The sequence below is a fragment of the Nematolebias whitei genome, chromosome 8, assembly GCF_014905685.2.
Source record: "Nematolebias whitei isolate Nwh7 chromosome 8, NemWhi1, whole genome shotgun sequence".
Taxonomy (NCBI): domain Eukaryota; kingdom Metazoa; phylum Chordata; class Actinopteri; order Cyprinodontiformes; family Rivulidae; genus Nematolebias; species Nematolebias whitei.
The window spans coordinates 21,569,339-21,582,621 of record NC_056505.1 but is presented as its reverse complement, the minus strand read 5'-3'; the positions used below and the strand labels follow the sequence as shown (position 1 = coordinate 21,582,621).

General features: G+C 38.4%; 2 protein-coding genes across 2 annotated transcripts; both read left to right on the top strand.

Annotated features, from left to right (window-relative positions):
* Positions 1 to 483: 483 nt before the first annotated feature.
* Positions 484 to 5,675, top strand: riok2 (RIO kinase 2 (yeast)). Its single transcript, XM_037680462.1, has 10 exons — positions 484 to 657; positions 1,138 to 1,276; positions 1,361 to 1,477; positions 1,849 to 2,024; positions 2,142 to 2,230; positions 2,322 to 2,513; positions 2,597 to 2,689; positions 2,823 to 3,242; positions 4,664 to 4,760; positions 5,045 to 5,675. The coding sequence occupies exons 1-10, from the start codon at positions 592 to 594 to the stop codon at positions 5,204 to 5,206; spliced, it is 1,551 nt and encodes a 516-aa protein (XP_037536390.1). The 5' UTR covers positions 484 to 591; the 3' UTR covers positions 5,207 to 5,675.
* A 716-nt stretch (positions 5,676 to 6,391) lies between these two features.
* On the top strand, positions 6,392 to 12,579 carry LOC119413412 (protein limb expression 1-like). Its single transcript, XM_037680461.1, has 6 exons — positions 6,392 to 6,581; positions 7,013 to 7,212; positions 10,099 to 10,239; positions 10,316 to 10,411; positions 11,253 to 11,330; positions 12,127 to 12,579. Exons 1-6 carry the CDS (start codon positions 6,500 to 6,502, stop codon positions 12,577 to 12,579), a joined length of 1,050 nt encoding a protein of 349 aa, XP_037536389.1. The 5' UTR covers positions 6,392 to 6,499.
* Positions 12,580 to 13,283: the final 704 nt, after the last annotated feature.

Genomic DNA, 13,283 nt, shown 5'->3' with positions numbered 1-13,283 from the left:
TGGAAAACTTAAATTGGGATTTTCATTATTTTTTTCAAGATACAATAAAACCACACAGATACTAGCAGAATATTGAATTATCAAATAATAACACACACACACACGCACACATTTTTTTTAAATTAGTTTTTATTTATTTATTTATTTATACATATATATATATATACTCTGCAGGGTCCGAGATGGTGTAAGGTAGGGCAGCTTACTTGGGACCAGAAAGTCGCAGGGTCAACTCCCCTGCCAGCTGCCCACTTCTCCACCTGGGTGTACAACACATAATTTCAAAGACAAACATAGTACTGTAATAAAAAAATGTAGACATTTATATAAATACAAATGCCTAAAATTTATATATTTGTGAAAACAGCAGCAGTCTGGATTTTAATTGTGGTTTCATAAAAGTACTTTTCCTGCTGCATGTAAAAAAAAAAAGAAAAAAACTAGAAAGCAAAAGGAAGTGACGTAGTTGTCATCAGCGAACTTCCGCTTTGCACGTGTGTTTATTGAAAGTGTGGCGACTAACCGGTAGCCGAAGCAGCTTATTAACCATAGCAGTTTATTTTCATTAGCTGTTTGTGTATCAAAGGAACTATGGGGAAGTTTAATGTGGTGATGCTGAGATACTTATCTCGAGAGGACTTCCGTGTCCTCACCGCTGTAGGTACCGAGCTAACCGACCGGTTGTGTTCGAGCACAGTTAGCCTGAGCTAGGCTAGCTGGACCGTTTGACCGAATAACCTGACCCAGTCTCAGCTAAACATAGAGTAACAGCTGATGTTTGTTTAATATAACTTTATGGAGCTAAAGGTATTGCTGGTGATCGAGAGGAAAATCCCTTATAACAAGTGTAAATACAAGTGGTTAAATTGTAGTACGATTAACACCTCATTTTATTAGCCATCTACCAGTATTTGCATGCCTCATTGTTTAGTACTGTGCAATTTAATATAAAATTTAATAAACGAGTATTAATTATAATCAAACAGATTAGCCTAAGCATTATCTGTAACCCTGAGCAGATGGAAAGTATAGATGGCAAAAACTGTTCAATCTCACCAGTTCATCTTTCTGCTTTGTGACTGTGTATCCCACACTCATGATCTTTCTTTTGTTTCTCTGTGAACTCTCCTCGCTCAGGTCGAGATGGGGATGAAGAACCACGAGATTGTTCCAGTCAGCCTTCTGTCATCTATTGCAAGCCTCAAACATGGTGGCTGCAACAAAATCCTCAGAGAACTTGTGAAACACAAACTTGTGGTCTATGAACGTACTAAAAGTAAGAGCTGGCATTATGTCGCACCTTGAGATGGAGACAATGGCTGGTAGATCAATTTTCTGAAGTCCTGTGTGTTGGTTTTAGCTGTGCAGGGCTACAGATTGAACTATGGAGGATACGACTACCTGGCTCTGAAGACTTTGTGCTCCAGAGAAGTGATACTGTCAGTTGGCAACCAGATGGGCGTGGGCAAAGAGTCAGGTAGAAAAATAAACACCATTCATATAAATACTAGTTTTAGAAGCTTCTTTTTATTGGACCTGTGATTTGGTAGATATCAGTGATGTCATGCAAACTGTTTTATTTAATTTAATGGCGTTTACTTGAAATCAAGTGTTTAGTGATTGAACTTTGCAGGAAACATGTTACAAAATTACAGAAATGTCGTATCAATAAACTTATAACCTTCAGTTTAGGACAAGATTTATGGCAACAAATTTTCACTCATTTATCTTCAGTCATAAAACAGTTCTAAAAATTCAAAAGAAATAAAGCAGAATTCTATTTTTGGTCATTCCCATAAAATTTACCTGCTTAAGAATTGGAACTAAATTTCTATTCACTTTGTATAGATATATTTATTGTGGCGAGTCCAAATGGGGAGCAGTACGCTTTGAAGCTCCACAGGCTGGGTCGTACCTCCTTCAGGAACCTAAAAAACAAGAGGGATTACCACAAACACCGGAAGAACATGTCCTGGCTGTACCTCTCACGTCTCTCTGCCATGAAGGAGTTTGCCTATATGAAGGTAATGAGTCAAACAACAGGAAGTTATGAAGAACAGAAAATCTTTGCCATCAATTAGGGAAATGTGAAACAGCGATCATTTAGCATTATTTTTAAACTGACTCCTTTTTCTTCCCAGGCTCTGTATGATCGAGGCTTTCCTGTTCCCAAGCCTGTGGACTATAACAGACATGCTGTAGTGATGGAGCTCATCAATGGATATCCTCTGTATGTAAATCTAATTTCTTGCTTTTCATACTGCATGGTACACTAATGGGTTTTCCTCACCTCATATGTAAGCATTATCCTGCTCTTGCAGGTGTCAAGTTCATGAGTTGCAGGATGCAGCTGGTCTTTACAGTGAATTCATGGACCTTATCGTGAAGCTGGCTAACCACGGCCTGATTCATGGAGACTTTAATGAGTTCAACCTGATGCTGGATGACCAGGACCACATAACTATGATCGACTTTCCTCAGATGGTGTCTACATCACACCCCAATGCTGAATGGTGGGTTCTTCAATTTGAGTTAAAATCAATGTAATTATGAGAAGAAGAAAAGGTTTACTTACCACGTCAACTGTTTTTTGCAGGTACTTCGACCGCGATGTGAAGTGTATCAAAGATTTTTTTGCAAAGCGATATAATTATGAAAGTGAGCTCTTTCCAACTTTCAAGGACATCAGGTATCTTCTTATATTTTATAGGTTAAAGGAAATACTGTTGTGTACACTGTGTACCTGCTAGAAACACACCTGACAATTATTTTATGAGTTTTGACGTTCTTAGAACAGCTGTTTTTTCTGCTGGTTCCTGCAGGCGCTCTTGTTCTCTAGATGTTGAAGTCTCAGCCAGTGGATTCACAAAAGATCTGGAGACAAATGGTGCATTACTAGACCCAAGTGGACCTGAGCAGGAAACTGATGAAGAAGAAGAAGAAGATGAAGAAGAGGTGACAGATGAGGAGGCAGAAAGCGTGGAGGAAAGTGTGGACATAGAGGAATATAACCAAACAATGCTAGAACTAGAGGGATTGAAAGTGAGTGAACTACATGCAAAGATACAAGATCAGGAGGAGGAACGTAGTAAAGAGACAAAAGAAGTAACTCGGATGGCATCAAGTGCTGAAGCTGATGAGGAAACAGGCAAGGAGTTTGAGGAAGAGTTAAAGGAAGAAGATGATGAGTGTCCGGAGCTCACAGACCTTTCTGCTTCCAACAAAGAGTTAAAACCTTTCAGGTAAACTCACTGGAATGATGACACAGTAAAACTCCAACACATTGGCCTCTTCATCATTTATAAAACTTTAAAATTAAATATTTTTCTGAAGTAGAATCCTAGTCAGTAAGACTTATGTATCCTGAACATGCTCTAATTACCTTCTGCAAACGTAAGCTAAAAGCACATGGAATATTTTTGTAATTTCTAAACTGTTGATGTTTATTACAGAATTGAATGTACAGTGATGTCACTTATTTCAGTGGGATTTGTACTTTTAATCAATGTCAAATATGTTCATTAGACAGAAGAAGCAAAAGCAGCTCAAACCTGCAGTTGTGATCTTACCACGTCTTCGTCTAGGAGCGGGCAATAAAGCAATCACAAAATTAAATAATAAGTTTATGATGACGTTTAAGATTAGCATTACGTCGATCAACAAACAGCTCATCGCTCAGCACAAACGAGGACTACAAGAACCAAAGTTTCAACCGTTTTAAGGCCTTTGCTTTGTTACTGCTATTTCCACAAAGCATCATTACGACTAGCAGCAGTTACTTTAAGGAGAATGGGTGCACCTGCTAAGAAGTTTAAAAGTGAGGATAAGACCAAACATTAATTTGCATCATCTTCCCTAGCTGTTAGAGTGAGGAAAGAAAATGTCCACCAATATCAGTGATATGACTGTGGCTTGAATTGTGTTAAATCAATGAAGATTAAAGGTTTCCTCACACAGTGTTAATACTTAAAGCAAGCTGTTCAGGTGTATTTTGCAACCCATTCACCTATATAATATTTTGTTACAATCCAAGTTAACCATGTTTCCCTACACTATAAATCAGATACTACGCTTCTAGTTTAAATGTCATATAGACGTACACAAACTTATTCTGGGTCGGAGCAGTGTTTGCATAATGTGGTGTACATTGTGTGCAGACTTTGCCCGTTTAATTTATTGCTAGCTTGTGCTAAAATGTAAATAGTGCAGTACCAGACAAAGAACAAGCCCTTTGTGTTTTGCAGTTGATGAGGTAAGGCGGTGAGATTCTCTCATCATTGCAAAAGCACAACATTTAATTTTCTTTATTTTGCTTATTGTGTTAAGTTTCCAGAGTTGTCATAAAGTACATCTTCACCACTGACCTTGTGCTTGTGTTTAAACTGCAACTAAACAGAAGTGATCTTTATTTCACACGTGGTTTTAAAAAATTAAAGCAGTTAGCCACCATTTTAACACATGTAGCATCAAAAACAGCATTAACAGAGGACAAGCCCCAATTATATCTTAAAAAAAAGGTAAATAAACATTTAAGTTTATTGCATTGTGGCAATTTCAAACACTGGGCTGAGATTTTGCCTTGCATGAATCAAACTTCATAGCTGATTTGTGAATAAAGCCTATGTTTGTGTCATAATATTAGTTGGATGTTTTTCTGCTGCAGAGATTTGGACAGTCTTCAGCACACCGCAGAACACAGAAGAAGAACAGACAGTGAAGCCACGATGAACAGCATCGGGAGCTGCTCCACCATATCACCGGCAAGTATTACACTGTTGTCTATAGGTGTGGCCGAGAGAGCTGGGTGTATTATATTATTTTAAAATACCAATCTGCCATCTGATTTGAATACATAAAAACACATTTTTACCTGGAAACAAATTCACTGTAGTAGGAAAAACTGTTCAGTCTTGTTAAGTGCTGCTAAAGTGTCTTCACACAAGTCGAGCAGTTTGTAAAAGTTTGTAAAATGTTATTCTTGTAGACACACACACAGTGAGCACGTTAATTCTGCACTAACTTGTCGTCATTGCACATTCTGCAGGAGGTCGTCCGTCAGAAAGTGCGGCGGCAGCTCACCAAACAGCAGAAGTCGGCACAAAGGAGGCGTCTGCAGAAAGGAGAGGCCAGCTTGGTGACAAAATCTAGAAGGGAGAACCAAAGTACCATCAAGTCCAGCATGGAGAGCGCCTCCTTCTGGGGATAAGTCATAACATCAGATGGACAAAGAATTCATGTCAACATGCCTTTTATCTCCTGGGAATAATCTTAAACACATCGTGATGGATGGAATAAAATATGAAGAGAATTGCTGTTCAGCCAATCATCTGCTCCTACTGTTGTAGAGAAATCGATGATTATTGACAAAAAGATTCAACTGATTGTATTTCTGTCTGAACACATTCTCCTAAACATGAGTACTGAGTTTTTTCAGTATTAATCTATGGTCTGTTTATATAAAATCCAATATAATTTTTAACCATTTAGTATAATAAAGTGGTGTTATGTACAATGATCTTTTACAGTGCACAACTGCTAAACTGTGTTGTGTTACAGAGACTAATGAGAAACAACCCTGAAACTATTTCACATCATAACACTGTTTTCTATAAAACTAACACTTGCTAGTCAAGTAAAACTTTTGTTTCCTCATTAAACATGCAAAAATGTTGACACGGCTGCAATAAACAAAACATAAAGTGCTTTAATCAAAGTTACTGCTCTGCTTTGGTAATGTGCAATGCATATAAGTTTTTTTTATGTTAAACTCTGACTATTGGACTTAAAGTCATGATTTTTTTTTTAGATATAGTAAATACACCTGCTACTTAAATAAAACATGACACAGAGAAGAAAATGATGAGAACCTGGTAGATAAAAACACACTTTCTGCAGATTTTGCTTAATTTATGTGCAAGAAGTTTTAAGAAAAGGGCTTGAATTCCTACTTGAACAAAGGCCATTCACAGAGAAGAGGCTGAATGGAGCTCAGACCCCAGACTTAGTTGGTCCAAATTTGAGTGAAGTCAAAAAATATCCCTCCCCCCACATGTCCTAGTTAATCTTCGATGGACAGAATTGTCGCTGTGACGTCACATTCTATTTAAATGATAAATGTATTAATTTTTTTTGTTTTTAAAGCAAAATACTTATGATTTCTTATTCACTTGGCAACTTTGTGCAGGTCTTAAACTGTCCAGCTCTGTGCGGGGATTAACCAGCTGCACAGCCAGAGGGGAGGGGTTCTGCATTCCAGCTCTACACCTCTGTTTGTGTGCATGTGCCAAGGGAGCGAGGGGCCCCCTGAGCTAATTGGCAGGGAGAGTGACAAAGGTGGTCTGCTTCAAAAGAGAAACCCTAGTGAGATGTTCACACGAGTGGAGGAGGAAGAGAGATGCCTTCATATTTTGGAGTTTCCCCCATCCTGAGCAGGGATCGCAGTGTTGGCTGCTAATTATCAGTGTCGTGTTTTGGTTGTAGCAGTGACACTAAACTTGGGATGAAGATGAGTTATGTGAAACTGGAGGAGAGCATCATGTCGTACCTGTCGCAGAGCGAGACTCGCACCAGCCCCAAAGACTGTAAGTTACAATAAAACTAGATTTGATCTTAGTTTTATAGGAAAATAATAGTTTTAGTTTGTGTGATTATTTTAGAGGTGTGCTTTCATGTCACTCACAAATGTCTAAGTTATCCCTGCTACCACAACGTGAATTGTAATTTTTAGCCTAAAATGAGGGAATGTGGGGACATGACATCATTTCCACGGTCTGAATAAGCTTGTATTAGAAACTGCTAATCTGAATAAGTTCTGGGGTGTTTCCTTCAGGTTCCAATAAACACACAAAGGAATGTTGGCGTACCATATATTCTGGTTTAAAGTTTATGTATAACTGCTGAACGGTCTTAAGAAATAATTTGTGTGTTAAATGTTTATCGTCATAATTTTATGTATAAATGTAGCACGCCAACATCATGGATGGTTTTATCAGTGGGATATCTGTGTTTCCAGTGAATGTGGTGGCCCTTCTTCATAACTTCTGGGAGCAGAAGCACGGAGCTCCGCTCACTAATCCACCCAGTGAATCAGAAGGTTTTGGTGGGAAGATGCAGACAGAAAGTCTTCTGTTGTACGAGTCTGCACCTTCTCCTGGTCCTCCATACATCTGCTACGTCACACTTCCTGGAGGAAGCTGCTTTGGCAACTATAAAGTGTGTTCCTTACCATCACCGCTGTTTATAAATGTTACTTTACTTGATAGTTTATTTTGCATGCTTCTACAGGGCTGCTGGAAATGTCATATTTGGTGAACCAACCAAATATATTTATCCTACAATCTGCTCTAAATATTCTAAAAGTAAAACAGGAAGCAAAATAATAATAACGGTAATATCAGCTGCTAATGTATTCATTATTAACAACAATTGGTGGTAACTTTAAGATTGATGAGTAATTCCATGATGTGTGGAAGAGTTGCTGAAGCAGTTGCTGAAGCCAGGTTATAAAGTGAGGTGATGAGCAGAGTGTTGTTGCGTGCCCAGAGAGTGCACTACAGATGTGAAGTTTACTTTAGTGTGGATGAAGAAGTAAAGAGAATGTCAGAGAAGCTGCACTGTCCCTTTGTGGGTAAAGAAGGCAAATGATGGAGTTCCAAGAGAGAAACTGGGAGAGAGAAGTGGTAGTAGCAGGTGGCAGAGAGGACGATGTTAAGGTTTTTATTGGGAATGACCAAATAGACTGGATTTGAAAGGAGTATGTCAGAGACAGAGCTCACGTTCCAAGACCAAACAAAAAAAATAATAATTAAAAACATGCAAAACCAGATATAAGCAAGTCTCTAAAATATGTCAAATATCTAAATCATAAGCCTTACAAAAAAATAAAAGTTTTAATCTGGATTTAACCCTCTATATATGGCATGAATTTTTTATATTAGGAGGAAAAAAAAGCACTCTTGTTTTTAGGAGTTTGGGGATCCCTGATAATATATTGATCACAAAATGTGCCACCACCAGAATTTTGGTTTGTTGCCTCAGGCCAACAAGATGCTATAAAAGTACTAAAAGGCCAAGATTTTCTATTGTATAATATTAGAATGAGGAACAAACGAGAAATAAATACATTAGAGGAATCAAAGTTCATGCTCAATCATCCAGGTAAAAAGATCCAGCAATGTTCAGTCAGGTCATCTGGACAGGACAGTTCCTTTATTTTATTTATTTAGTTATTTAGTTGTTTATTGCCTTCCATCTGAAGGGCTGACGAAGCCCTTCAGATGGAGGTGAAACGTCTCTTAACAAACAAAAAAAAATGTCCAGATGACCTGACTGAACATTGTTGGACATTAGAGGAAGTTTTATTTCAATAACAACAATTTCATCTAGTGTTTTTATGTTTGTTTGTTTTCCCCTCAAAAAAAACCCCAACAGAATTTTATTCTCAATCGGGAGGTTAGAAATAGGCTGTACTTCCAGATTGCCTTCAAAAAATATATATTTTTAAATATTTTTAAGAGGATTGTCTGATTTTGAAAAGCAGATGTGCCATTCTGAGTAATCAGTGATGTTGGAACTGTGGGATGTTCTCCACCCAGGTGAAGGTGGAACATCTTCCTTAGACAAATCTTCTTTATCCACAGACTCATGTTCATCAGACAGGCCATCTGTTTTCAAAATATATATCAGGAGGCATGAAGAGAGTAGGTCATAAACCTCTTCACCTGCTGATACACACACATCACATCATATCCAGGTGGTTCCACTGCTGACTGAACCCTGATCTCCATCATCTCCCTCACACCTTCTGGTCCACTCTTCCTCACTGTCGAAGGACTGAGCCTAAACAGTTCCATCAAGTTTCTTGTTGCACCCATAAATTTTTTTGTATCTGTTTTCTGTAGTGGATAATACAGCAAATATATGTATTAGAGAGTTAACTCTGCATTTCTGCTTCTGTTACTGGTCAAACTAAAGTGGTCCAACTGCACAATGTTGCCCTGAGGCAACAAATGAAAAACTACCATTTCTGCATATAAATAAAGTCAAAAAGTGTATTTACTAAATCAAATATGCTCATGCACATCACAGATGTTTTTTGTACAAAGTATTTTAAAATTAAACATACTAAAAAGTGAAATTTATCTCACCTTCTGCTAGCAGTAAGTGTACCCAAGGTGCCTGTGGTGCCAAAGAGGATGGTTCCACCCCCAGACAAAAGGCCACATGCTCTTCAAGCTCAAATTTTATTGGTCACAGACTTATCCTCGGATTTTTAAAAGGATTTGTTTTTTTACTTGAAAAAATTTCAGGATATGGTGTGTGGGCCAAAATAGTGGTTTGTTGGCTGAGGGCCATGCCATAGAGGGAGATGCTCACATCTGTGGATAATTTGTTTAATTTCTGTGTGGCATTAAAGCTAAACGCTTCTTCACCGTGGCAAAGCTGAAATTGACAGGACATGTACAGAGAATGGATAGTGAACATACAGTGTATATATAAAAAAACAAAGGATGTTTAATATGAAGCTGTCAGGGAGGAGGAAAAAGGATGGACCGCAGGGAAGGTTCATGGATGACAATATGAAAGGAGTCGAAGGGGTCGAGAGAGATGATGTGCTGTAGCAGGGAGCCACAGAAAGAAGAAAAAGGAGGTCATATAACTAATTGCAAAAGTGAAACCACCATTGATCATGCTTATTTATCAGTGACTAAGAGGAGAAAAGCACAAAATATATTAATTCTATGACAAAAGGGCTTTTTTTGGCCAATAAGAAACGCATTGAGAAACGCTTGGTAGAATCTAGATGAGGGTGAAAAATTCTTATTTTCAAGTGGATCAGCGAAGGTCTTGTGATTGGTTGTGTTTAAATGTCTCTAGTGTCCTAACTTTGACAGTGATTTGTTTTCTGATCCCACAGTTAGCTGCATGGACATGTAAAATCATTCAAAACTGTAAAAGTATGATGCACGTCCACTGACCCTCATATTTCTGCTTTACTTTGCTTTTATTCCATCTTCTCATCTTGTCCCCATTATGCATTATTTCGGTTGTACGTTTTAATCCGTGCCTGTCATCATCATCATCCCCATTCGTCCTCAGGTGTGTGACACTCAAGCGGAGGCTCGCCGGGACGCAGCTCGTGTGGCTCTGATGAACTCGCTCGTCAACGAGCTGCCTTGTCGACGAATCAGCTCCGAGTTCATTACACAGAGCTTGAATCAGGCAGTCAGAGAGAGTGCTGTGAGTGCAAAAGAACTACAAGTTAGCATTATCAGTCCCAAAATGAATCTGGATCTGCGCTGCTCTCTGTGTAAAGGTCTCTTCGGATGATGCGTGCGATTCGAGCACCAGTATAGGAACCTACAGCCTGCTGCTGCACTCCTACATGGGAAGGACCATGCTGGAGTTCCAGGTGAAACAGAAAGTTGTTGTTTTATTTTAACTATGCTCATAAATCATGTGGTAAACACAAATGGCCTACTGTAATTAGTTCACATTTTTGTGTCTTTTTCTCTTGGTTCTTTTTTGCACTAGGGGATCTTGTATATTGTAAGCAGACTATGAGCTTCAGTGTTATACTTAATTAGAAAATATATAAGTGGTAATACAGCCTTTCAATAAATTTGTTACATTCCAAGATTTCAGCTAAATGTAGTATCGACCTTGACAGAAAGATGAGGTACAAACAGCCAATATTTCTACCTTTGTGTAAATAAACATTACTGCAGACAGTACAAATGTGTTTATTATTAATTATCCTACAACTCGTGAAAAATGGAAACCCTCTAAGAAATACACACACTACATACATGCACAATTCACTAGAATTTGGACACATTAAAAGCAGCACACACTGTTTCACAAAGCTTGCATCTTCATATAGTTTATAGATGTACTCACATGTTGTAACATGAAGGTGTAACTTAGAAAATCGTAGAAAACAAACAACTTCAACTCAGGAAAGCTGATGCTTTCCATCTGTGACCCATTAGATCAGTTTCAGACTTGGTGTTTAACATCGATGTCACCAGCTCCGAACACACAACAGCTGCTCAGCCAGGTGCTGGTTTACTAATCTGAGTGAATCTTATGTTAAATTTAAGACTCGTGACACCCTGTCCAACCAATCACCCACAGTTTAGCTTATCTTAGACTTAGCTAGAAATTTAAAAATGTCTTGGTAGCAATAACAAACACTGTTAGGGTGTTTTTTTTTTTTTTATTCACTCATTCACTCCCTTATCTCTCTGTAGGATATGATGACTGTTTTCCAGTTATTGCACTGGAATGGGACACTGAAGGCTCTAAAGGAAAGGCAGTGCTCTCGACAGGTACAAACCTAGACATCTACCAGGGGTTAAAAAAGCTTTTAAGGGGTGGTCACTGAGGGCACCATAGCCTACAAGAAATTAAGACCGCAACTAAAAAGGCTGCTCACGAGCTCACAGAACATAAATTGCCTTAACAAAACCTTTTATTTCTCAAGCCATTGTTTGGACTGTTTTTCATCTTGAATCAAAGGTAAAAGAAAAAAGTTTAAACATTGCATTTGAGCATTCATTCAACCTTTATTTAAACAGATAAATCACATTGAGCCTCGAAGACTCATTTACAAGTGAGACCTGTTTGGACAGACAATAAAGTGGTGAAAATGACACGTAGGGTTTGGAGACAAAAAAAAAGTAAAAAATTCCTAACATGCTCTTAATCTTTGGCTGAAGGTTAACAGCATGATAATGGGAAAAAAAACTCGCACAACAAGCACATAATGACGCCGACATTCCACGGGCGGTGAGCATGTCCAGAGAGGCTCTAAAGCAGTTTCACAGACAGGGCGGAGCAAAGCGGAGAGGGAGAGGAGGAAATGTGTCCGCCCTTGACAAGAGCAAGTGTTGAAAGGTGATTATGTACATAAATGACTGATCAAATAAAAAGAGAGTACTAAATAATTTACAGCTGTGTATCACACATGAATGTTGACATCAGTTCCACCTCCATGTTCTGGGCCTCCCCCCCCCCCAACCTTTCAAGTTCTGTCCTTATGAACATCATATTATAGTGAAAGCAAACTTTGATAAAACATCTCTAATATTACTTACTTTCTGTTTTTCCTCCCCTCCGTATCAGAGTGTGATTTCCTATTACTCTCAGCGGGGCCTTGATGAGTACATGCGGAGCAGCATGGCTCTGGATTGGCTGGGACGGGAGCAGAGGTCACCAGGGCTTCTTGGAGCGGAGCTGCAGGTGGCGCAGCGAGAGCTGGTGCTGGCCCGACGTCAAGGCACAGAGCTACGCTTCTTCAAGGAAAAAACAGAGATCCTTAGCTTGGCTCTGAGCCAGTTATATATTCACCACACACCTGACGTCTTTGACCAGGTGTTGAGTGACACATGCCAGCAAGAACAGCTTCCTTTACACATATTGTACAACCAGGATGCAGGAGGCCAGGTATCCTCCCCCTGTGGTCTTTCACCAGCTCTTCATAATAACGCAACACAATATTTGAACACTGAGGTGCCCTGTAGAAGCTCTTCACCATGTTCACAGCAGATATTTATGCCTTTAAATAAGCTTGAATAAACGGGAAAAAAAATCTGAACAAAAATTTTTAGGCAATTTTAGTCAATAAATGTTTACATTTAAGTAGTCATGGTTGTTACAAAAAAAACCATATAATTATGTTTTTTTATGTTTCTTGGCTAATTATTAACAGAGGAACAAAAATGGCAAATATAGGTGTTTTACTTACACTTAAATTTTCAACAGCTTAATATCACATTTCCTTTATGAAAAATAAATCAAAAGGAAGCAGTTTTTTTTCTACAACTCTAATACACACACCCCACCCCACCCAAAAAGATGAAGGTCAGTTGAGTCATTTCCTAGAAAATGTGCAGGCCTGATGTAACCCAGTAACATTATTTAGGCTCAGTTTTATTATGTTTTATATATGTACAATGCAACCTGTAACATTAAGTACAGGAATTTTAAATGCCTTCATTTTAGCCTGTTTTCTTGTTAACCCACTCAGCATTTATATATATATATATATATATATATATATATATATATATATATATATGTTTGATATGCAGTATAAGGAGTAGCTTAGTTCAAATATTAGACTTGTGTGTTAAGATGTAAAATACATTTTAAATAAATAATTTTTTCTATAACTGACCTTTATCTTTGCGTTTATGTTGTGTGGTTCCAGTGTTTCCCCTAGTTAACTTGCCATTGCGGGGTGCTCATCTCATCCATGATTTTTGTTGAGGGAGGGGACG

Coding starts and splice junctions, on each gene's coding strand:
- LOC119413412 (XM_037680461.1), top strand. CDS start 6,500: ATGAAGATGAGTTATGTGAAACTGGAGGAGAGCATCATGTCGTACCTG. Junction 6,582..7,012: donor TCGCACCAGCCCCAAAGACT/GTAAGTTACAAT, acceptor CTGTGTTTCCAG/TGAATGTGGTGGCCCTTCTT. Junction 11,331..12,126: donor AAAGGCAGTGCTCTCGACAG/GTACAAACCTAG, acceptor CCTCCGTATCAG/AGTGTGATTTCCTATTACTC.
- riok2 (XM_037680462.1), top strand. CDS start 592: ATGGGGAAGTTTAATGTGGTGATGCTGAGATACTTATCTCGAGAGGAC. Junction 658..1,137: donor ACTTCCGTGTCCTCACCGCT/GTAGGTACCGAG, acceptor CTCCTCGCTCAG/GTCGAGATGGGGATGAAGAA. Junction 2,514..2,596: donor TCACACCCCAATGCTGAATG/GTGGGTTCTTCA, acceptor TGTTTTTTGCAG/GTACTTCGACCGCGATGTGA.